The 24210-nt window shown below is 53.0% G+C and overlaps 1 protein-coding gene across 2 annotated transcripts in view; it reads right to left on the minus strand.

Moving 5' to 3' along the window:
- Positions 1 to 4258: 4258 nt before the first annotated feature.
- The window catches only part of OCRL (OCRL inositol polyphosphate-5-phosphatase), a 31100-nt gene continuing 11148 nt past the window's right edge, over positions 4259 to 24210 (minus strand). For both annotated transcript variants that reach the window (XM_050964202.1, XM_050964201.1), the window contains 12 exons: positions 23004 to 23115; positions 21847 to 21956; positions 20301 to 20436; positions 19208 to 19318; positions 17384 to 17549; positions 16909 to 17144; positions 14720 to 14743; positions 9400 to 9519; positions 9046 to 9130; positions 6861 to 6988; positions 6278 to 6389; positions 4259 to 6180 (listed from right to left, as the gene is read on the minus strand). In XM_050964202.1, coding sequence (XP_050820159.1) covers positions 6056 to 6180; positions 6278 to 6389; positions 6861 to 6988; positions 9046 to 9130; positions 9400 to 9519; positions 14720 to 14743; positions 16909 to 17144; positions 17384 to 17549; positions 19208 to 19318; positions 20301 to 20436; positions 21847 to 21956; positions 23004 to 23115 — 1465 coding nt within the window. In that variant the 3' untranslated portion in view covers positions 4259 to 6055. The remainder of the gene's footprint in view (positions 6181 to 6277; positions 6390 to 6860; positions 6989 to 9045; positions 9131 to 9399; positions 9520 to 14719; positions 14744 to 16908; positions 17145 to 17383; positions 17550 to 19207; positions 19319 to 20300; positions 20437 to 21846; positions 21957 to 23003; positions 23116 to 24210) is intronic.

Raw genomic sequence — 24210 nt, forward strand, 5'->3', positions numbered from 1 at the left:
CAGACCTGACAACTGAAGCTAGCTGCAGAGATGCTCCTGGGCGGCAGGGCAGGCCCTGGCCCAGGCTGGCCCCCACCTGGGAGCCACACAGCAGTGGCCTTTGTGGGCAGCGCCAGATGAAGGCTGAGTGATGAGCAATGCTGCCCCCGAAGCTCTGCGCAGCTCCTGAAAGCAGTGGCATGTTCTCCCTCCAGCTCCTATGCATAGGGGCAGCCAGGGGACTCTACATGCTGTTCCCACCGCAAGAGACAGTTCTGCAGCTCCCGTTGGCCAGAAACCATGGCCAATGGGAGCTGTGGGGGCAGCGCCTGTGGACGGAGCAGCGTGCAGATCCACGTGGCCGTGCCCCCAACTAGGAGCTGGATGGGGAACATGCCACTGCTTTCTGGAGCTGCTTTCAGTAAGCACCACCCAGAGTCTGCATCCCTGACCCCCTCCTGCCCTCCAAACCACTCAGTCCCAGCACAGAGCACTCTCCTACACCCTAAACTCCTCATCCCCAGCCCCACTCGAGAGTCTACACCCCCAGCCAGAGCCCTCACACCCCAACTCCCTGCCTCAGCTCAAAGCCCCCTCCCATATTCCATACTCCTCAGCACTACCCTGGAGCCCCCTCCTGCACCCCAAATCCCTCATCTCCAGCCCCACACCAGAGCCAGCAACCTCAGCCAGAGCCACACCCCCAACCCCCTGAGCCAGCTCAGTAACAATGAGTGAGAATGGGGAGAGCGAGCTATAAAGGGAGGGGGGATGGAGTGAGCGGGGGGTAGGGTCTTGAAGAAGAGGCAGGGTAAGGGCAGGGCCTTGGAGGAGTGTTCAGCTTTGTGTGAGTAGAGGGTTGGAAACCGTTATCACCATGGGGCCTGCAACTTGGCCTCAGGGTTTGCTAGGAAGGGGAGCAGGGGATTGACTCAGCCCACAGATCAGCAGGAGTCACTCAGCCGGGGTCTGTTGCCTCCCACCCTGGCACAGCCCCTGGGCTCCAGGTCTGGCCTGTGCTGCTGCTCCAGCCGCTGCCTGCCAGGGCACAGGCACATGCCACGGCTAGTATCTGCCCAGGCGCTCCCGCTGTGAGGGGGCAGGCGCAGCTCTGCAGCCCAGACTCCCCGGGGAGCTCGGAGCGGCCTGGCTCTCGGAGAGCCAAAGAGAGGAGAGATGGATGCCCCACTAGCCCAGGCTCCTGTCAGTGCTGGATTGGCCACCCCCAGTATCAGGGTCCTCCTTACATTGGGGGGCATTCGACAGGGCACTGTGCTTGACCTGGCTGAACCCAGCTGCTCCAGGGCTCCACTCCCAGCCTTCCAGCCAGGGGAGTGTTCTGGGAAGGGTGGATGAGGCCTGCCCAGGGTGCTCTGCAACTGCTTCTCTCAAACCTCAGCAGGCTCAGGGCATGCAGCCAAGGAGCTGCTGGGGGCAGGGCCGGTTTGCTGGCAGCTTTCCCTGCTCGACAGAGAGAGACAGGGGCTGGATCATCCAGTGACATGGAACTGTTATACAGAGCCTTGACCAGGGCAGAACCCTACTGTGCTGGGCACTCAGTCTAACGCAGCTGGGCTGCTCCAAATGCCAGTCACACCATCGCAAGAGCAGCCAGCACCAGGGTAGACTAGCGTGGTGCAAGGGGCAGGCAGTGGGTGCACTGAGGGAGTGACGCTGCCCTGCTGAGCACATATGGACCCTACCTGTGGGGGTTGCATTGAGGAGTGGTGTTCAAGAGATCCATCCAGATGATCCCAGTGGGACCCTCTGGCCTGTGCCTCAAGGGGCCATTGCCAGGCCCCATGCCGTCTCCAGCTCAGTGCCAGACCAAGAGCTGGTGCCAGCTGTGAGTGACCATGTCTGTTGTGTTCTTCCCCTGGGGCTGAGAGCACAGGTGGGGCTGGGGAGGAGAGCCAAGAGCACAAATCCCGTGTCTGGGTGCTGAGATCCAGTGTGTGGACCTGTGCAATGTCCCGGGGGCTGCAATAGGGCTTTAGCTCAGACGGATTGGGGAAAGCAGGCAACTGAGCTGTGAAGCTGCTGCCTAGCAGCAGGGGAAAAGGGACCAGGCAAGCTGGGAATATGCACTCGCTTTCCACTGAATCGGGGCCTTACCTTTGGCTGGGTGTAGGGCAGGGGTAGGCAACCTATGGCACGTGTGCCAAAGGCGGCACATGAGCTGATTTTCAGTGGCACTCACACTGCCCAGGTCCTGGCCACCAGTCCGGGGGGCTCGGCCTTTTAATTTAATTTTAAATGAAGCTTCTTAAACATTTTGAAACCTTATTTACTTTACATACAACAATAGTTTATATATTTTAGACTTATAGAAGGAGACCTTCTAAAAACGTTAAAATGCATTACTGGCACGCGAAAGCTTAAATCAGAGTGAATAAATGAAGACCCGGCACACCACTTCTGAGAGGTTGCCAACCCCTGGTATTGGGAGGGAAAGTAGTGCTCTTGTGCCATCTGCTGGCTGCGCGTGGAATTGCCTCTTCTCCAAGTCATATCCCCCGGCCACCCCCAAGGCCTCAGCTTCAACATCTCACCCCTGTGCCCTGAGGTCTCGTCCTCAACGCCCTCTCCCCCCCCCACATGCACCTACAGCCCCCCATTCTGCTGTGGGGGGAGGGGTAGTAATTTAATCTGTAAATTGACAGAGATTTGCAATGTGGGGGAGAGGAAAGGGGCAGTTGACTTAAGTCAGATTTCAGGAGCCTTTGAAGTGCCCTGGCCGGATGCCCGCCGCAGCTGGGGAGAGGGCAGAACAAGACCTGTCTCTCCAGCAATGGCCCAGCCTCTCTTGCTGGCCAGACCTCACAGGGGAGGGTGCTCACATGATGGGCCCCATGCGCAAAGGAGCAGCCTCATGCATGAGCCTCCTGGCCACAGTCCTGCAATGTGGCACATCAGCCATGGACCAGCAGCTCCTCTGGCAGCGACAGTTCTCTCTGTAACATGCTGCTGGGTGTGATACGGCATGTGCCTTGCCACTAACCTCAGCACAAATTGAGCAGACAAAGGGAAGCTGAACGGGAGAAGGAAGGTTCCCCAGTGCAGGGCTGGGGGCCCCATTGCTAGGGCTGGTATGAACTCAGCAACTAGCGAAAAACCTCCATGGCACCATGCCCAGCTCCCACACCCATAAAATCCATCAGCTGGGCCCATGGTGCTGGCAGCACTTGAGGAGACACTGTGGAATATGCTGCCACTTGTGTCTCCAAAGCAGGTGCTCCTTTGAAACATTCTAGCTTACAAAGCGGGGTCCCAGGGATCTCTGAGGTGAGCCCCAACCCCCACACAGCTTAGCTTAGCAGCTGAGCAGCCTTTCCCACAGATCTGGAGGTGCATGGGCTCCGTGAAGGCAGTGGGGACTACACGCATGTGAGCAATGGCCTGAGGGGCAGCAGGCAGTCAACTGGAGTACTGAGGCTGCTGCCACTTTGGGCCATGCCCTGTGGCACTTTGCAGGGGTACCCAGGGCTGTGGGGCACCTTGCTACCACCTGCCCTTTGTGCAAGGGAACCTTTTCTGTGCCTGCTGGAGATCAGCTCCCTGCCACCACCCATGGGCAGCACCCTGCTCCTGCTCCACTGGACTATTGCCCAATTCCATGCTCTTCTGTCACTAAAGAACAGCACACCACAGCTCAGCAGTGACACACCATGAAACTTACACTTACTTGCTTTCTCAATAAACAGACCTAAGTGTATTTAACAATGCCCAGAGATTCAAATGCCAGCCAGCAGAAACCAAGGGTTACATATAAACTAAAGTCACAACAGACCGACTAGAGCCTAAACTTAACTAACCAGTTCCCCTCCTGGCCAATTAATTCATTTCACCGCAAGTTTTTCTTGCAGTTCATTGGCTGAGACTTTTTTGGTGAAGAAACTAACTGCCTAGGGGAAGGATGCAGCATAAGTTTCTGGCCCTACATTTACAGTCCAAAACTCCACTGTTTGCACTTATGAACAGGCTAGCCCCTGCCCTGCCACTTGGGTTTCCCTGGCTGGAATCTCCCCTGAAGACTGGGCAGCCATATGATGAGCCCGGGGCTCAGAACGTACCTTGGTGCTCACTAGGAAGCATGTAACACTCAGTGTATGTGCAAATAACCTGAGAGAAGGAAAGTTAACCAAGTTTCCTTCTTTTATCAACTTCCAAGGATGACGTGGAGCTCCAAGCTGCTGCCTTAGGAGCACCCAAAGCACTTACTGCCCTCCTGGGCAGCACAGGGGACAGGAAGGGCTGGGGGCTTGTAACACCACTTCACTCATTGCACAATGGAGGTTTATTTAGAACAGTTTTCTAATAAATTATATAATAAAAAAGAAACAGCCCAAGGTACAGGAGCCCTGGGCAGCTCCGAGCAACAGGACAACACACAGAGCAGCACAGGAAATGGAGGGGAGAGGCCCACGCAACAGCCTGAGTGCAGAGCCGGGGGGGGAGGGTAGGTGCTTCCCCTCTCCTGGCATTGTGTGTGTGTGTGAGGTCGGGAGTAGGATCTTCCTCCACACACTTACCAGAGCCACTGAACCCCCAGGGCCTGCTGCTGACCAGGACCCATTCCCTTCCCCCAAACTACTGAGCTGCCTGGGCACTGAGGTTCCTTTCTCCTGTGGCTCTGGCTCACACCTCAGCTCCTGGTGCTGGAGCTGCCCGGGCTGGGCCTGTGGCCAAAGCTGGTAGGTCTTAGTGTTCTGGTGACCCCCTCCCACCTCAGACACAGACAGGAGGTGCACAGCTGGGAAAACCCCACCAGCACTGGTACTGGGAGCAGCACCCCGCCTCCCTCCCACCCAACATTTCAGTTCTTCCTCCCTGCCCCAGGGGAAATGGACCAGCAGAGGCGTGAATGATGCAGGCCCCCAACTAGTGTCTTCCCCAGGCACTGGGCAGGGCACATGGCACGTCCCCAATCCCCTCCTAGGGCTCAGCTTTAGGTGAACCTCAGCACAAAAAGGGGAACAAGTGCCAAAGAGCCTGGGATCTTCCATCTCCTTGGAGAGCAGGGCAAGGGCTCTGCACTGACAGCAGTGGGCCCAGCATGCAGAGGCAGGAGCAAGGTGCCGGGCTTAGCTGTAGCAGAAAGCACAGGGCTGGGGCGGGGGTGCTGCCAGAACCACACACAGGAAGGGGGATCCCCTCCTTAGTGGCTGACAGCAGAGGGCTGGAGCATACCATGGGCGAGCACTGAGGCGGCTGCATTCTGACTTGCCAGAGAATCGGCAGCCCTGCCAAATGCCCACGCAGCCCCACTGAGCTACCCCAGCACACCCCCAGGAGGCTGAGCCCTCGCCCCGCTCTCACAGGAGACTAAACTGTCCCCCCACAACACAACTACTCAGATGCCTCCCCCCTCCCCAGTGAGGCTGCAACATCACCCCATTATTCCACCAGCAACCCCATTGGCACCCCAGAAGGAAGCTGGGCCAGGGCCACCCTGATCACTGCCCCAGCACTGGGCCAGGTGCCAACAAGCCAAAGTAAGGCTACCCTGCTTGGGGGAGGGGGCGAAGTGAGCAATGCAGGGGCAGGGGTCACATCACACAAACCACAGAGCGGAGAGGAAAAGCCATGCAGCGCTGAAGGGACTGGAGAGGCCTTCAGTGCTGCTGCTGGCACACACTGGGTCCAAAACAAGGGATGCACACTCGGGGAAGCCCCTCTGTGCAGCTGGCAAGACACACAAGTGTCAGTGTGTACACATACATACACACACAGAGCAGCAGAGTCCAGCCAGGGGACACCCTGGCCAACCTCCAGGCCCTCAGGGAGCTCCTGGTCTGCCCTTCCCATAAATAACTCCACTGGCAGGGAAGGGATGATGGGGGATGAACCAGCACAGTCCCCATCCCGTGGAAAGCTCTGGCTTGGGTGGCAGTGTGATGCGTGTACAAGTCCTCTGCAGTGTAGGTACAGCAGGGGCAAGAATGGGAGGTCACTTCCTTCCTGATGATAAACACAAACTGTAGCATAGCTTCCCCCCTCCAGGGCTATGGGGTGGGGTGGGCCTGGCCCACACCAAACCACAGGCAGTGGGTCCCACACATCGAGGGCAGGGAGGTCACTCCTCGTCCCCCCCAAGCAGAAAGCCGAGGAGGAAGCTGATGGCACGCTGGCGGTCTTGTGGAGTCTGTTTTGACATCAAGTTGGGTGGAGGCCGCAGGAGGAGGCTGGTGAACAGGGTGGCTGCAAAGAGAGGCAAAATCCTGCATTAGACACACGGGCAAGGGCTTGTGTGGATGCTGCATGGACAGCAGCAAGCGGGGGCAGGGTGGGCTCTTACCAATCATATTGGCACTGACGTTGTTGTCCTCTGAGTATTTCAGGAGCTCCCGCAGGAACGCCATCAGGTAACGGAACACATTGCGGTGACACCGGGGCAGGTGAGAAATCACCTGCAAGGGAGAAAAGGTAAGCTCCCCCAGCAGCACGCGTTCCTCCTTCCCCCATGCCCACACAGTCTGCTACGGCCCCTCCTGCCGGTCCAGATCAGGATGTGTGCCCCCCCCGGACTGCCACAGCTCCAAGATGCCCAGCACCACCTGCCAAGCCTCACTGGCCTTCCTCAGCAGCAGAACTCCTGTGAGGAGCAGCCCTCCAGGCTCAGTCTCTGCCTCAGGCCCACATCAGAGGAGACGCATGTGCCTGCAGCTGCTCTCCAGCCAGTTTCCCTAGCCCCCACGGCAGGCGTGTGCCACCACAGAACACTGGCCATCCACCCCACGCACCTTGGGCCAGAGGGTCCCTAACTGCAGCCATGTGGCCTGGGTGGGCGAGGGGGCAGTGGCACAGCCCCCGAGGCCAGTGCTGCTAACTGCAGCGGGGGGAGCCCGAGCGGCCCTGTGATGGGGGAGGGAGGCACACACCTGTCGACACAGCCGACTGTCGTGGGAACAGTCCAGGCATCGCTGATACAGCTCATAACAAATGACCGGCTCCGGCAGAGCCTCCAGGAAGATGAGGAGTGCCTCAGCCACCGAGTGGTTGCTGCCCGCTGTGCCACAGCCAGTCAAGGAGCAATCTCCTCCAGCACAGCCCTGCACAGTGCCCAGCCGCCTCCATGACTGGTGTCTCTCTGCCACCCCTCCTTCAGCCTCCTCCCCCACCCTTCTCTGGATTTGGGCTCCTCCTTTCCTCAGGCAGCCTCCTCAACTGTGCTTCCCTCTATCCCCTTCTATTCAAACAGCCAGGGCCAGGCTTTTTTCGGGGGCAGGGGAGGGGAATAATTATCTCCACGCTATGCACCCCCCCGACTTCCTGCCATATGCACCCCTCTCCCCTCCGATGCCCCCCCCCACGCACCCTCTTACATCCATCATGCATCCCCTCGACATTCATGCACTTGACCCCCCCCACAATCTGCCGTACACACCCCCTCACATCCCCTGCTGTATGCACCTCCATCCCCTTCGACACTCCCGCTGTGCACACCCCACTGCTGCCGTATTCACCCACTCAAACACCCTTGCCATATGCACCCCCACCCCATCCTGCACCCCTGTTGTGTACCCCCCACAGCCTGCCGTACTCACCCCCACCCACTCAAACACCCCTGCCATGTACCTCCCACCCCCTGCCATATGCACCCCCACCCTCTCTGACTCCCCACCTCTAGGGCGACCAGATGTCCTGATATTATCGGGATAGTCCCAATTTTAACATATTTGTCCCACATCCCAACCACACATCGGTCGGGACTCCCTTTGTCCTGATATTGGGGACTGCTCCCCATCACTGCCAAATATAAGACACAGCCTCTAATATTGGGACCTTTGGTCACTCTAAGCCCAGGGCTCCCTAACACAGCTCAGCTGACTCAAGTCCCACTAACCCTGCACTTAAACTGTGGTGCAGACTCACCCAAAGTGGCCACTGACTCTCCCACCTGGCTTTATAACCATCCCACCCATGCTGAGAGAGATAATGGGGGGTGGGAGCACACATGGGAAACTGCCCCACATTGAGGCACCACCTGTCCCTGCTCTCTGCCACGGACCCCTTGGTGCCCTCCCCCCCTCCAGCCGCTGCAGGCTGCAATCCCCGGCCAAATGCCCTTGTTGGGTCATGGCTGCTGGCAGGAAGTGTGTGCGCGTGGGGTGACAGAGGGGGTGGGTACGGCAGGGGTGGCAGGTTGGAGTGTTGAGGGATGTACGGTGGGGTGGTGCACAGCAGGCATGTGTACAGCAGGGGACGTGAGTGGGGCACGGTTACCACATAGCAAGTGTAAAAAATCAGGACACTTTTTTTGGGGCAGGGGAGGGGAATAATTGTCCCTTATGACACCTTTGCCTTGCACTCTCCGTGTGCGTGTGCACCCCCCACCTCTCCGACACCCCTTGCTGTGCACCCCTCAACACTCCTGTCGTGCACTCCAACCACACACACCCTGCCTGCCGTACCCATCCTTGCCCCCTCTGCTATGCACTCCCTCATGTGCACACACCAACCCTCCCTCCAACACCACCTGCTGTGCACACCTCCTGGATGTCTCATCACAAACAGACCATTTCCAAAACTGAGCTCGTCCCCATCTGGCCCTTTCATCTCCCTCACTGTTAACAGTTCCACTATCCTCCTCACTTCCCACTCCCAGCATGCGTCCTCAGCGTGGGCTTTAGCGTCTCCCCAGATCACTGCTGCAGCCCTGCTCCATGCTGGAGCCCCCCCTCCCCCCAAATAATCCAAAATGCTGCTGCTAAAGGCTCCAGCCAACCCCTGCCCTGCGTCCTCTAGCCCTTCCTCCTCCACCCTCACGCCCACGCCTGCATCTATGCTCTCTCATCAGGCTCCTCCCAGAGCTCCCTGCAGGTATCGCTCAGCACCTCCTATGCAGAGCACAGCCATCTCCTGTACATGGTCCCCTTCTTCTGACCCAGGGCCCTGTGGTGGCTTTGGTGTTTTCGAGTCACTCCTGGCAGAGGGGTGAGATGGAGGCAGCTCCCCCAGCAGGAAGCCTACCCCTGGGAAGGTGAGACCGCAGGGTCTCTACTGTGAGTTGAGTCCTGGGAGGGGCAGGGAGCCAGGCTCCACTCTCAGCACTGTGAAGGATACGGATTGTCTCAGGGATACTGGTGTCCAGGCAGTCAATGATCTGCTGCAGCTCCTCCTGCATGCCAGGCGTCTGGAAGAGGTCCTCCTGCCAATGACAGTGCAGTCAGGGCACCCTCCTGAGAGCTGCAGGGCAGAAAGTGCAGCCGAGGGAGGCTGCACGGGCTCCAGGACAGCCTGGGCTGAGGCTGAGCATAGGCGCGATGGCCAAGCCCTTGGGGAGCAAGCCTCAGCCTTGCAAACACCCAGCCTCAGTCGTGGCTGGAGTACTACCGACTCACTGAGCCAGGGTGTCTCCCCTGGTCACCAACCACAGGGAGTGCTCTCTGTGTGCAGGCACGGTCCCTTTCTGTTCACCTGGTGGCAAGCGTGCTTGAACAGGTGGTCCACCAGTAGCCAGATCTCCTTAGGCACCTGCAGGGGTCTCTCGCTGGCATCCTCGCTGTCAGAGGGGCCCATCTGCAGAAGTGATTTCTCCTGGTGGGAGAGAGCAGACCCAGGGTAAAGGAGCCCTAGTCCCTCTACAGCAAAGACACCAACACCACCACCAGAACCTGCAAGAGCATGTGCACCCTACGGGCACTCACCCAGGCCAGCCAGCTCCCACCTGCCTTCCCAGCACCCAGCCACCCCAGCCCCGCTTTGGGCCACTGCGCCCCAGCCAAGCTGCCACTCCAACAGGCTCCGCTCTTCCCCCCACCCCCCGCTCACCTAGGTGACAACCCTGTTAGGACCCCATACAACACAGCCTTCCCCTCACATGAGATCTGCACCATGCAGATTCCCCTAGACCCTAACCCTCCTCCATACCCACCCTCTTAGCCCCCTTCAGACCAGGCTGACTTGCATGGATCACCTGATCCACTATTAGCAAGGGTGGGAATGCAAAAGGCTCTTGGGCTAGGCAGGAAAATAACCCTTTAGAGAGTCCAATACAAACCCGCCCCCCTTCCAGGCCACCTGTCTCCAGCAGAATGCAAAAGGCTTCAGTGCAATATTTCCAGGCCAGAGCCCACAAACCCCAGCTGTGACAGGTACAGGTCTCTGCTGCTCTGGCAGGTATCCATGCTGAGGATTCCCCGTTGGCAGGCAGCACGTGGCCAAAGCACTACCATAAGGCTGCTCCAGTGGCCGTGGGGCAGAACAGCCTGGCCCCAGGATCAGGAAGCTTTAGCCAGCTCCTGCGCAGTATGCTGACCTTTAGCTCTAGAGCTCTTACCCAAACCACCTAGTGCCAAATGCTGTCCCCAGCCTCTGAGTGAGCCTGGCAAGCCGGCTGACACTCAGCATGCCAGGAGATGCTGGAAGATGAGACAATGGCCTAGATTCCCCTCTGCACTGGAGAAGGGGTAACACCCACAAACAGCTCCTTCTTTTGGGGGCACTTTTCTATCCCCACAAAAGAACACTCCTCAACTTCTTCGCCCCACCCCCACCGAAGACAAGAGCCAAATTTAACTTCCTGCCCAGCTCCACCTTCAGGCAAGGAGACCCACAGCACTCTGGGCTGGAAACATGCTGTCTCCTCCTACATCCAGCCTGCTTCTGCAGAGAGCTAGTCACCCGCTGCCTCAGGAGCTGCTCACGCTCTCACATCAGCCATCCTTAGAAAGGAAACTGGCAAACTGCAGTTAGCCAGCCTTGAGAAGAGCTCTGTGTAGCTCGAAAGCTTCTTTCTCCTCTCTCGCACCAACAGAGGCTGAATAAGAATCACCTCCCACACCCTGTCTCTTTCATATCCTGGGAAGTGGGACTGACACAGCTATGCCATCACTGCAAGCTAGGGAGTTAGCATTCCCCTGCCCCAGAGAATGCTGAAAGGGGCACAGCAATACACACTAGGCAGGTATTGCCGACGTGGTGATGGGATTTCCTGTGCATCTCCAAGCCTTTGTCAGGCTAACACATCTCAGCAGCAGAGAACCTGCCCATTGTTCCTTTGGGCAATGCCGTTCCCTTAGTTACACCCCCTGGGATTTGTAGATGGCTCCAGCTCCCCCACCGTAGCTGCAAGTCCCAGTGAATATCTCCTTTTAATCCAGCCCCTGCTGCTCTTCTCTTCATTCTAACAGGCCGACATCCCAAACCGTCCAGAACAGAACGCCAGCTCCCTGCTACCTGGGGGCTCAAGAGCTGTGTGGTGAGACTTCGCCTGGCCTGCCACGTGGTGTTTCTGCACATTCAGCCCCAAGGTCCCACTGGCTGCTACCAAACTGGCTGTTTGCTAGCAGCCCTAGTGCACCCTCATAGTACAGGCATCTTTTGCTCTATAGCTGAATCCCTGGTTAGATCACATGTTCTCCCCCATCCCCTCAGACGTACTGGCTTTCATTTGTCCAGGTTCAATCCCATTGCTGTTTCCTTCCCGCCCAGCTAGCTGCCCATGACTGCAGGTTTAGCACAGTCATTCACTAACGCCCTTAGCACTCTGACATGCCTGTTCTCAAGCCTGCTGAACTGCCTCTGTTCGCTGCCCCCAATGCCCACCCTGCTGGTGATGAATAGCTATATTCAGGCTCCACTCTGTATAGAGTGCCCACACCTCCCTTTACCTCATTTTCCTTGCTACGCATGTGAAGCAGCTGAGACACTTAATTCCTTTGGACTCTCCTTTCACTTCCCAAGGGACAGGGCTTCACCCATAGTGTGTGTTCCCGGTTTTAGATCACCCTGGAGAAGTCCCGCTAGAAATCATGCGCAGGGGAAGGCACTCTCTCTCTCACGGCTCTAAACACACAGGGCCACAGATCTGGAGCAGCATGTTTACTGCAGCGAGCATGCTCCAACTACAACTTTTATCCTGCAAAGCAAGGGCCAGAGCTTGAAATCCTTATCCCAGGTCTGAATCTACCACAGGCTGCTATGAAATATCCCATCTAAGGGCTCATCTACACTTAGCAAGCACGTGCGTCACTGTAGCACTTCCGTGTAGTAGACACTACCAAAGCTGACAGGAGAGGTTCTTCTGTTGGCATTGATACTCCACCTCCCTGACAGGATTCTCTCATGAACTAGTGCTGTCTACAGCAGGAGTTAGGGCAGTTTAACTGTGTTGCTTGGGGGGAGGGGGTTTGATTTTTCACACCCCTGAGCGACAGTTGTAACAACCTAATTTCCCATTGTAGACCAGGGCTAAGGAATTACATGGATGTGATGGCTGCATAACACTGGCAGATGCCAACTCATGCCAAGACCCAGGCCTCACTGAACACTGAAAAATGCATAGCTGGACTCTAGCTCGCCTGTGGGTTAGTACAGTTAAAACAGATAGTAGTGTTACAAGAATGTGTTGAGTGTTTGCGGTTTGCTTGTAGGATGCTGCATGTATTAATCTTACTTAGAACAGCTCCGCCCACGGTACAAGGTAATGTTTAAACATTTGCTCAGACTGTAAATCCCCCCAGGCAGAGGAGAAGCATTTGTGAATTTCTCATTCACCACAAGAGGCGTTATCCCCTGCCCATCAGGAAGGACTACTGTGTCCAAATGTGTCATTGTGGAATAAGGACTTTGTTGATTGCTTCCCCCACAGCTCTGAGGAGGGGACATGCCCAAGCCCCCATCCTATGGCAGCTTGAACACTGGGGAAAGGGAACAAAAAGGCCTGTTAAGGAGAACTGATTATTCCTTTGCTGCTTGAACTCAGAGGGGCAAGGATTTCTAAGGGCTTGTCTGCACTGTCACTTTACAGCACTGCAACTTTCTCGCTCAGGGGTGTGAAAAAACATGCCGCTGAGCTCTCCAAGTTTCACCGCTGTAAGTGCCAGTGTAGACAGTGCACCAGCGCTGGTAGCTATTCCCCTCGTGGAGGTGATTTTTTCACAGGGCTGGGAGAGCTCTCGGGTGCCGTGACAGCACGGCCACATTAAAGTGCTGCCACGGTAGCACTTTAACATTGCTACTGAAGACATGCCCATAGGCTAAGCAAGGAGTACCCAGTGACTGAGCCTGGGTTAGCCCTAAAGGACATACAGAGTCTGCTTACTATAGAAGTTGCTTTTGATACCTGACTTTAACCCATTTGTGCATGTATACAAGGTTAAAGCAGGTAAGCAAACTCATTTCTTTTTCCTAGTTGTTAAATCCTTAGTTAGTTAATACAAGTATTGTCTTTGGTGTGAGATCAATGGTGCAAATAGCCCTGGGGTAAGTAACTGGTCCTTTGGGACTCGATCTTTGGTGTAAAGTGACTCTCTATCAAAGAGGCAATGCTTGCTGGGGGTGGTATGATAGAGCAGAGTGCTAAGGGGACTGTCTGTGACTCCATGAAAAGGCTTTGGGAGTTCACACTTATTATTTGACTAGTGAATCTATCTGTAGAATACACAACCAATGGGGGCTTGTGCCCTGTCCCTGAACAGTCTGCCCTGGGGTTGGCACTCAAGCTTGTGAGCTCTCCAGACAGCATGACAGGCTGCACTCAAAACAGGCAGAAGGCAGGCCCCTGGGCTGACTCGGAGCAGCAGCCTGTTGAAAAAGCTGGCAGAGTCCACCCCTAGCTGCTGGGAATGGTGATAGGCTGCACTGGATTCCTACCAGGGCACTCTTCACTTTGGCTTGTAAATGTCTGACTAACTTGGAGTGCGCTCTTCTCTTGTGCTGGCAGGGAGGCGGGAGTTTCTTCTTTTCTCCCTTGCTTCACCACATTAGCCAGCTGCTCCAAAAGCAGCAACCCTGGGAGACAGGTCGCCCTGCTGTTCCCCTTCTCCCTGCTGGATGAGAGGCAGAAGCTTTCTTGTCTCATAAGATCACTCCCTGACTCCCCACCTCCTCTCCTGGTTCGCTCTGCTCCATGAGCACAGCCTAGGGCAGTAGCACAAGTTCTCATGTTAGCAAGCCTCTGAGCAGCTGCAGGAGGAAACAAGAGACTGGGGCAATCCTCTGAGGATGAGCTGGAAGAATGGGGGAGAGGGAAGGACAGTGGCTCCTTGCTTCATCTTCCCCAGGCAGCAGTGGGATTTGAGTCCCTGACTCTGCAGTACAATCAGCACACGCAGAATGACCGTTCCTAGCACTACCCTGCCTTTGCTGCAGCTGCTCAGATGGTGGGAGTTGCGAGAATTACCCGATTGCTTCATTCTGCTACTGTGGCAAGTGTCATGGCAAGTGTCAGGCAGAAAGCATGCCTAAGGACTTTCCTCAAGCTGTGGCAAGGCCTTCCCTGTACCCAGGCCTCCACACTCACATGCCGAGATGGAAGCCATCACACTAAACTCTTTTTGCAGCTAACAGAGACCTCTTCCCCAGCAAAAATATAACCTTCAGAAAGCCTTCCTCAATTCTGAAACCCATTTCCCATGCACTGATTCAACTCACTCATGAGGGGTAAATATAAGTCAGATTTTGCAGACAGATTCACCTTGGGCACCGGGATCCGTCAGGAGAATTTCTTACCCAATAGAAAACGTTCTAAGGAAATTAGACACATCTGAAAGGTGCCATCTCCACCTTAACTAGAGTCACTATGAGGCACACAAGGGCTAATTCAGTACTGTAGAGTGTACCTGTCTGTTCTAGGCCCACAGCAGTGCTTTCTGGCACGTCTGGAGCCGACACTCCCTCAGCAGCAGTCTCCCCCTGCCCTCGTCAGGAAAATGGGAAAAGTCTGAGTGCTCATTTTTTACAGCAAATACAAACAAAAACCACTGAGAAAGCCCCTCAGCACTGGCTTGATTACCTTCTCTAGGAAGCTGTCTTCTCCCTGAGAGGAGAGCAGGAAACGAGAGAGAGAGGGGAGGAGAGCATCATTAACAGAAAGAACCTGATTTATGATTAAGCAGAAAAGAAACAGACTCAGCAGCCTGAGATCCCACCAGCACTGACTGGCAGCTACTTCTCACATGTTTTGCTGACACCACTGCTGTTAAAGCTGCACCAGGAGATTTAGATCCCAATTAGCAGGAATGCTGCTCACATGATGTAAAGGCCTGTTAGGACTCCAGTGAGCACCCCTAGTGACCTTGTAGCACTGCTCAGCACACAGCAGACACCCACGGCCAGAGGTGGAAACAGGTGCCTACCTGGAAGATTTCTCTGCCCACTCCCCGAGTCTTCACAACCAACATCAAGTGTCCCGGTAAAATCTGACCTGCTCAGTTTCTCCTGTGACTATTTCTGCGTGCATGGCAGCGGGTGAGTTAAAGACGGCCATCAGGAACTTTGTGCAGTTAGGGGCAGGAAAACGCATGCTCCAAAGGCCCAGAGCAAGTCAGTCTCAACTTAACAGTACTACATGATAATGCCTCCTCTTTCAGCTAGCAGGGTTCAACACCTTCCAGCCTGTGTACATAGGGACCCCACAGCCACCATGGAAAGGCAGCAAAGCCCAAGGGGGTCTGGGGTCAGGAACTCCCAAAACCTAGACAAAGTGGGCTCCCCTTCCATAGCACTAGGTGACCGGAAGCAGAGATAGGCAACATAATCGTAGGCTCTGGCGACACCCGACAGCCATGTATTTATACCTGCTCCTGTATCTTTTACTTCTTACATCTGATGAAGTGGGTTCTAGCCCACGAAAGCTTATGCCCAAATAAATTTGTTAGTCTCTAAGGTGCTACAAGGACTCCTCGTTTTTTAATCACAGAGAGAAGCTCACTTAACTGCCTGTCCCACCAGAGGACTGCCCTTCTGTTTGCCTGTCCCCTTTCTGTAATCAATACAGTTACATTTTTTTATTTTTTCAATTTTGCTGTGTGAACACTATCTGCTCCTGTGGATGCAAACCCTCCAACAGGCTGCTCTGGGTCCTGGACTGGCATTCCAGCTGACAGCAGAAATGGTGCTGGTTCTTAAACCACAACGAATGATTATCACCTGGCCCCTGCAAGCACATTCAGAACTGGAGAGAACCACGCACAAACCTGTCTCCAGATACACTCGCTATTCCACACCAATCTAATTTCCAGACTCTCCTTCAACCATTCTGTCCTGTTTTCTTTTAGAGATTATCTCCGTTCCAGGTCACAGTCCAAGTCAAGCTGGCCTTAATTTGAGCAGAGCTTTTGATGCAGTAGGCTAGTTTCACTATCTAAACCCAACAACACCGTAGAGATAACAGATCTCCTCTCATGACTTCCTGCAGCTCAATCTCTGAACCTATAGGAGGAACTTAAAGATCACTCTGCTCATACATAGAACAAGCACATCTGCCAAATGTGCATGCTTGGTGTGAAGCCATCATGTGTGTTGAGGGTGCTATCGATACTGTCTGTTGCTATCACTCTCTCTGAGCTTGTCTCTTAGCCTCGGGACAAGCTCCATAAGTCCAGAGCCAGAATAAATATGGGGAATTGATTTTGGCTTTAGAAGAGCCCAACAGTTTGTTCAGGTAAGTCACTGGCAGCATTTGGAAAAGACCTGTATTTCCTTGTGCACCCAAAACAGGGCCAGCCTCTGGCATTTTCTGACAGCCTCTCTAACAGCTACTCACAAGACTGCTTGGAGACAATGTCTGGAAATGGCAGACTCCTCTTAGGCTGTGCCCTGAGCTCACCACAATCAGCATCCCCTAAAATAAAAAGTTTCCACAAGGAAACTCAGGCAATTCTAAAGACGCAGTAGGAACATGACCATGAGGGTTTGGGTTAGCTTTTCAGCCCATTAAATATTAGAAGCAAAGCCATCAAGAGAGGATGGGGTTGAAAGCACAGAGCAGTGAATAGTCCTTAGGGGAATGTGAGGAAAGCCAGGGTGCAGCACGTGGAGAGGAAGCAGTGGCGAGCCAGGACCATTACCCAAGTGAGGGAGGTTAGCCCTTGGGAAGTGCGGCCATTTTTAGGAGGGGGAATGTTCAATGTCTGGTTAATAAATCAAAGTGCAAATCTCAGGGAGCAAGCTCCCTGGAGCTTCAGGACCACTGCTCCTTACCAGATCAACAAGTTTGGTGACAGGAACTTCGCGGATTGGTCGTCTCATTCGGCACAGAGCCTCCAGGGAGGTGCCGAAGCAGCTAGGCAGGTAGCTCCCACTGATGGTGAGGAAGTAATCCTTGCCTCGGTCCAGGTGAAGGACAAGGATATCCTCAATTCTGTCCTCACCCGAGTTTAGAAGGGTCACAGAGTCCTTACTGACATATACATCCAGGGAGATGTCCACAGTCTCATCTGAAACAGACAAGGGGCACACATGGACTCGCAGAACCCCACAGCGGAAAAGTAATGGAGACCTCATGGACAGACACACAGCACATGAAAAAGCTGGGCAGAGTGGCAGAAATCCAAAGGGGAAAGGGAGACAGATGGCACGTGAGGGTAGGAATGGTGACAAACAGCAGGAGAGGGGGAAAGGACAGAATGGTGGTTGCCTTAGCCAAGACACTACAGAGACAGTGCATAAAACTCACTCGGCTCCAGGTACCCCTCACAGGGCTCGGCTCGAAGCCATGGTTTACAGTACTGGCTATCATTGAGTTTGGGGATGAAGGAGAAGTGACAGGTGACCTGCCCGTTGTTGGTGATCTGGAACTTCTCCTTCTGTAGCTGTCGGAACTTCACCTTCTCAAACACAAACTGCAGAGCAAAGAGAAAACAACTCTTCTTATTACCTACAGGGAACCATAATTAGGTATAAGGACTCCGCATCACCCTCAACAATGGGAAGTACAGTAACTCCTCACTTAAAGTTCTCCCGGTTAACGTTGTTACGTCACTGGTCAATTAGGGAACATGCTCATTTAAAGTTGCGTGATGCTCTCTTATAACATCTTTGGCAGCTGCCTGCTTTGTCCAGTGCAGGATTCTCTGGAAGAGCAGCCCCTCCTTGTGGGGATTAAAACCGGGGGGTGGGGGGGCAGCCTTCCCCCTCACATCAGCTTCCCTGTAAGGTATGTGGCTCAGCAGCTGCCAGCAGAGTTGAGATGGCCCTCCCCCGAATGCTGTCCTGCTCCTGACCTGCCTCTGCCTTGGAGCTGCTCCTGGGAGTTTCCTGCTTGCTGGGGTGGGGGGGGGGAGAGGAATGCTGATGTTCCCACTCCGTACCCCCTCTCCACAAAGCGGAGGAGGGGGACAGGGCTCAGGGACGGAAAGGAGGGAGCTTGCTGGAAACTGTTGCTTCCTGTCTGATCTGCTTAAAGGGCAATGTACTTGAAGTGGGCTCAGCGGACTTAAAGGGGCAATGCACGTCTCTCTCTCTCACTCATGCATGCACCCCCAGCACTTTGGAAAATCAGCACCTGTGCAGCCGCGCATGTGCTGTCAGGAGGAGGGGATTGGTGTGCTCTAGCTGGATAACGCGGGCTCATCATCATGTTCAGTTTTTGCAGGGAAGTATTTGCAGCTACTGCCCTGCATCTATTGTGTTTCCTCCTTGCTGCCTCAGCCCATGCTGCCTTGTAGAGTGTGAGGCTACATTAACAACAATGTATTAACCCTTGAGTGCTCAGCCGAATGCTAGTTCATCATTTAGCAGCAAGGCATGCCCTGGGAAATAGTCCACCCTCTGACTCCACCATCGCATTCAAGCTTCACAATCATTCATTGCTGTGTACAATATTAAAAACTGTTTGTTTTAAATTGTTTAAAACTTATACTGCATATGTATATAATGTCTTTTGTCTGTCGAAAAAAATTTCCCTGGAACCTAACGCCCCTATTTACATTAATTCTTATGAGGAAATTGAATTCGCTTAACATAGTTTTGCATAAAGTTGCAGTTTTCAGGAACATAACCACAATGTTAAGTGAGGAGTTACTGTAAGTGCACCCTACCAGCGTGCTAGCTGAGAGGTCAGGGCAATGCACAATTTCTAACCCAATACCTGGTTGTAGGGAGGTAACTGAAGTTAGTTTTTGGCACATTTGTCTACATTGTAGTTTAATAAAACAGTATCAGGCCATGTCTACACTATAGCTGTTATAGGCCGTGCACCTATGCCACTGCAGCACTGTAACATAGATGCTTCCTACACTGACAGAAGGAGTTTTTCCATAGGTGATAACTAGGTTGACAGAAGAATCTTTCTGTTGACCTACCTATGTCTACACTGGGGTTAGAGCAACCTAATGGTGGTACTCACAGAGTGAAATTTTTCACAGACCTGAGCGACACAGCTAGGTCAGCCTACGTTTTATGTGTAGACCAGGGCCTCAGAGTCCTTTAGAGAAATTCTAGCCCTTCTGCAAGCTGCTGGTCTTCGGGAAGCAGACAAGGAATCCATTTCTGTTCTCACCTCTCTCCGGCTAAGCTCCAGTGAAGGAAGGAAGTCATTCTCCATTCTGTCCATCATGCGAACAATATCCTCAAACAACCTCCGGTACCTCTGCTCATCCACAACTTTCACCTGCAGGAGATCAGATTATACTCACTGAAGGTGTAGGCCTCAATAGTGTAAACTCCCTTAGTGGTTTGTAAATAACTGCAGCAGAAGCTGAGGAGATTCTTGGGCATTTCGCATGTGCAGCTTTGAAGGATGAAGATTGGCCCAGTTGCTCCTCCAAGTTTCATGGGTAATTTCATGCAAGCTATTATACCTACAGTAATGATGTCTTTTTCTGGCCAACGGGCACCAGGAAGGACCTGCTATTTGCAGGAAATGCTCTAAGGGCGGCCTGCAACTAGTAGTGCAAGCACTCTGCAGTCTTACCCAAAATTCCTCAGGATTTCAGCCTGCTTGATTGGGCAAGAGGAGAAAGCAATGAGTTGTCTAGGAGACCACCCTAGTCAAGAAGTAGGGGACAGGAATACTGGACACACATGCTGGCTCCACCCAACAGGCCAGGGATCTCAAATCTCTTCCCTCCCACATCTTATATTCAGCCTTTCACAGTCCCCCCAGACCAGAAGCACCCCTGAGTTCCTGTTTCTCCAAGCAGAGCAAAAGCAGCATCATGGGAATAGGTGCAATTGTTTACTGGTAGCTTGTGGCCCCGAGGAGAAGCCAGCTGCAAACAGCTCAGCGCACCTATCCCGGTGGCAGACATGTTGGGTCACACCTCAGAGCCTAAGAAAATCTGTTAAAGCAATCAAAGGCTGGATCCTTCCTGTTGAATACTCTGCATGTCTGCTGTGTAAACTCCAAGCATTGTCTGTGTCAGCATGGCACAAAGCTGCTCTGGTTGCACAGCCAACCTGTGCTGCATATGAGAACAGCAGCTCTTGTGAGTCCCTTGCTTCAGATACTGAGGTAAGTGAGGCTGCCCAGCAGCTATTACTCATTTCTGCTCACCCCCCTCCCTTTTATATCAATACAAACATGGCTGATGGATCCTTTAACTTGGAACTTCAACCACGCGTTCTCCCCCAGCACATCAAGTGACAATTACCCCAATAAGGAACAGCGAGCTGACTGGCTTGTGGTCGCTGGTTTTCAGGTCCATGTGACTGCGGTACCGGAGCTGATTAATGTTCCCCCCTCTCCAGAGGATTCGATCACACCAGGCTGGCACGCGACACTTCCCACTGCAGATATACAAGTTACCAGGAAATCAGACAGTCCTCCTGTCCATCTGGCCATTCCCCTCCTCAGCCAGATTGGTCCCTGCAGGACACACTTCCTAGGGCAGCATCTCGAGTGATGGGGCTCTCATCACTTTCCTCATCCGAAATGTTACCGTTCTGAAATCGCATCCCCTTACTTCTGTTCTCCTCTCTCTGCCCCCTACCAGGGCTACAGTCCAACGCTGGGGGTGGCACCCTTCTAATACCTAGTTAGGCTCCCTGCCCCAGTTGTCAGCTAGCCACAAGGATTTAGCGCCCCAGATCTATTCATTGTCCCCGCAATCACTGGGGTTGCTCTTCTCAGTGCCTGTTAACATCTTGCTGGTACTGCTGTGCTAAGAAGTGGAATGGGCTCAGCAGGGGCTAGCACCATAACCAGAGGCTTCTGCATATGTGGCCCCAAGCTGCATTAGCTTCTTTTGCTGCCACACTCCAGTGCAAGCTACAGTTTAATTTACTGCTCACTGCCCTGACTGCTGAAGGTCTAGTCAGCTGTTCCTGCTTTCCAGGGTCCTTGAGTCTCTGTGTTTTGAATTATCTTTCCCCAGATGAGTTTGCATGGGCAAGAGTAGCAGGGCAGACTTCCCCTTTAAGGACCTGCAGAGCGAGGGAGGAGCAAGCCCTGGCCTAAGAAGAAGCCCAATGGACAGGTGTTGGGATCCAGCTCAGCAGCAGCTAATGATTAGCTCTGATTCCCAGCTGGAAGATATGAGGACCAAGTTCTGTAAGGGAGGAGGGAGAGCCAGTAGAGAGAGACACTTTCCTGAGCAGCACAGAAGGCTGCAATGGGGCAAGTAGGCCCCATGGTGCCCCTGAGGCTAAGGGAGGTCCATGATCCTTGAGCTATTGGGGGAAGAGGACCCTGCAGTGCCAGCCCAGGTCAGGACTATCATTTTTGTTTTCTGTCAATATTTCTTGCCTTTGTGTGGCAGAGGAATCAAAGAGCCTATGCTGAAGGCTAAACCAGAGTTCAGCATGGCTGACTCTTCTGTCCCCAGGCTCACCAGACTACAGCAAAGCAGACTCAGAAAGAGACAATCTGCCCTTACTCCTAATCCCTCAAGTGCCTTTTGTGTTGTTTCTCTGTCCTCAGAGGTATTCCCCACACCTCTCAGAGGAATATCAACTGTATGTTTCATTCAATAGCCTCACTGACATTCTGCGTCAGGAAAGAGCTCCGTCCCAGGTAATGTCTAGTCCATTTGTGAGGGATCCGCTAGGCTATTCAATGTCATGTTGAGGGCTCCAGAGAGTGTTGAGTGTTTCCAGGAGAAGGAAGGATCAGAGCCTAATAATTCAGCCAGGGAAATACGCTGTGTGGCAAGATGCTGTTGGTATCACAGGTTAACAGGCCACCATCAACAGACTTACCTGGAATCCCAGCGGTCTGTTTTAGAGTCAAATTTGTACGTGGGGATGAATTTAATCTCGCCCTCTGTGAAGTCAGCAAACGCTCTCTTATGAGTCCGCTGAATATTCAACTAGAGGCAAAAAGGAACAGCCTATTAGCACAACAGCAAAGTCTTCACAACTCTGCAGAGCAGAGTTACAGGCAGGGCCTTTTTACTCCACAGCCATGGATTCTGTCACAGAACCCACCCCTTTCGATAGAACCATGCCCCCAGACAGACACTTTCATTACAAAACAGACCTGCTCTGGGTGCAAAGAAAACCTTCGAAAGACAGGTGCAAACTGACATAATGCCGCCTGCCTGAGTCTGTAGACAGCATGAACCAATAGCCAAGAGAGATAAGAACTGCTCCGTTCATTTCAACCAAGTGTTAACTTTGAAACCTAATGATGACAGTTAAGCAACTCCATTGCTAACTACTTCACTGGTGATCATTTTAGCAGACCCTACAGCTGGTGCACTTGGCCGACAACACCAAATCAGCTCTCATAAGTCTCCTACTCAGTTGCAAAGCTCCTAAGTTCACCTAACAGCATCAAAAATTCAGTTTGTTATTTTCAATACAAAATTCTGCGGCATCCTGGAAATTACAAAGTAAGAGGCAGCATGAAGTCAATTTACTATCACCATAAATGCTCTGAGGGACACTGCACTGAGCGTATTGTTCCTTTCGTGTTTCACTGGATAACCTTCCTTTTTTTTAAATGTATCTAACGCTGCCCCGGAATTTCCAATGTGCTGCAGAGGCATACTGCACAGAACTCAGGTCCAACTTTCTGAGGAGTACACAAGGCCTCAGTTACAGGCAGGAAACCCCAGCGCTCCTGCAACGTACTTTCCAGGGTCCCTCTGAGCTGTGACTGACCTCTGTCATTGTTCCTCCTCTGCCCTCAAGAGCTGGTGAGAGGAGCTGTTGAGCATGGAGGGTGTATCTCTTAGCTTTAATACACATTCCTACAGCCTAAACATCACATCCTAAACTAAAACGGCAAGAAACAAAAACATCCTAGAGCCATGTCTAGATCTCATCACCACAGAGCACATGCCAGACCTCCGAAGCGCAGGGATATATTAAAACAGGATGACCCAATACCCACATGGCTGAAGTTCACTCACCTGGTCATACATCAACAGCTTCTGAAGCTCATTCTTACTGATCAGAGTTTTCACCTCACTGGCATCAGGGAGGCACAGCCTGTAGTTTAGGTCTCCCAGCCAGATGACAACACTACACACAAAGGCAAACATGGAAAAGAAAAGCCCACAGTTCATATCAGAACTCGCTTGGGAGAGAGAGATGGCGATGTCAGGTTGGAAAAGGGGTCTCTCGCGATAGCTAGAGCACAAGAGAACAGATAAGAGAAGCAAAATATGATAGCAGCTGCCACTCCTGTGTCTACAGAGATAGCATCCCAAAGGTGGGTGATCTATATGGAATCGAGCAGTTAGCTAGCTAACAGCTCAGAGATTCCAAGGACAGAAGGGCCCATTGTGACCATCCAGTCTGACCCCCTGGACAGCACAGGCCAGAGAACTGCCCCACAATAATTTTTGTGCGAACTAGAGCAGATCTTTTAGAAAAACAGCCAATCCTGATTTTAAAATGCCAGTGACGGAGAATCCACCACGATCCTCGGTAAGGGCTGCTGACGTTTTCCTTAGCCTGAAAACAATGTGGAAAAACCCACCAATGTTTTCATGAAATGAAACAAGTAAGAGGTACAACACAATTCACTGCACAGTGGCATTTATCCCTCCAACACAAAGGCGCACACATCACCCACAAGGAAAAGCTTGCACTTCTGTAAGGCATACATAAGAACAGTTAGGCCTTTTGCTTCTGCCTTTGGATCCCATACAAGTCTACCAGTTTGTTTGCTTTTCCAGTTCCTAGTACATTACTGAAATCTGACCAACCCAATGCACCTATGCTGAGCACACAGACTGAAGCTGAGCTGGTAGGACGCGCATGTAGGTCTCTTAAAAATCCACAAAGATCTAAATGCAGTTGTCCTCTCTCACTGTTCCACCCGCTAATCACACCCCTCTCTACAATCGCCACACCAATGACTCTTCCTGTTCCCCTTTCAGGCTTTCAGACAGTCCTATAGCATTCTCATCACTTCCCAACAGGTATAACAGAAACTTTGACACACTCATAATTTTCTTAGCCTTTTACAACAACATTTATAGTCACAGACTGAAAACTGAGCCCATTTCTAGATTCAAAAACTTTGAAGACTGCGTGAGCTGTTCAAGTAAATCCTTCCAAGTAACAAGAGCTCAAAAATGAACAAACCAGAAAAACCTGGAATAAAACCCC

This window comes from Gopherus flavomarginatus, chromosome 8, assembly GCF_025201925.1.
Source record: "Gopherus flavomarginatus isolate rGopFla2 chromosome 8, rGopFla2.mat.asm, whole genome shotgun sequence".
NCBI classification, from domain to species: Eukaryota; Metazoa; Chordata; order Testudines; family Testudinidae; genus Gopherus; species Gopherus flavomarginatus.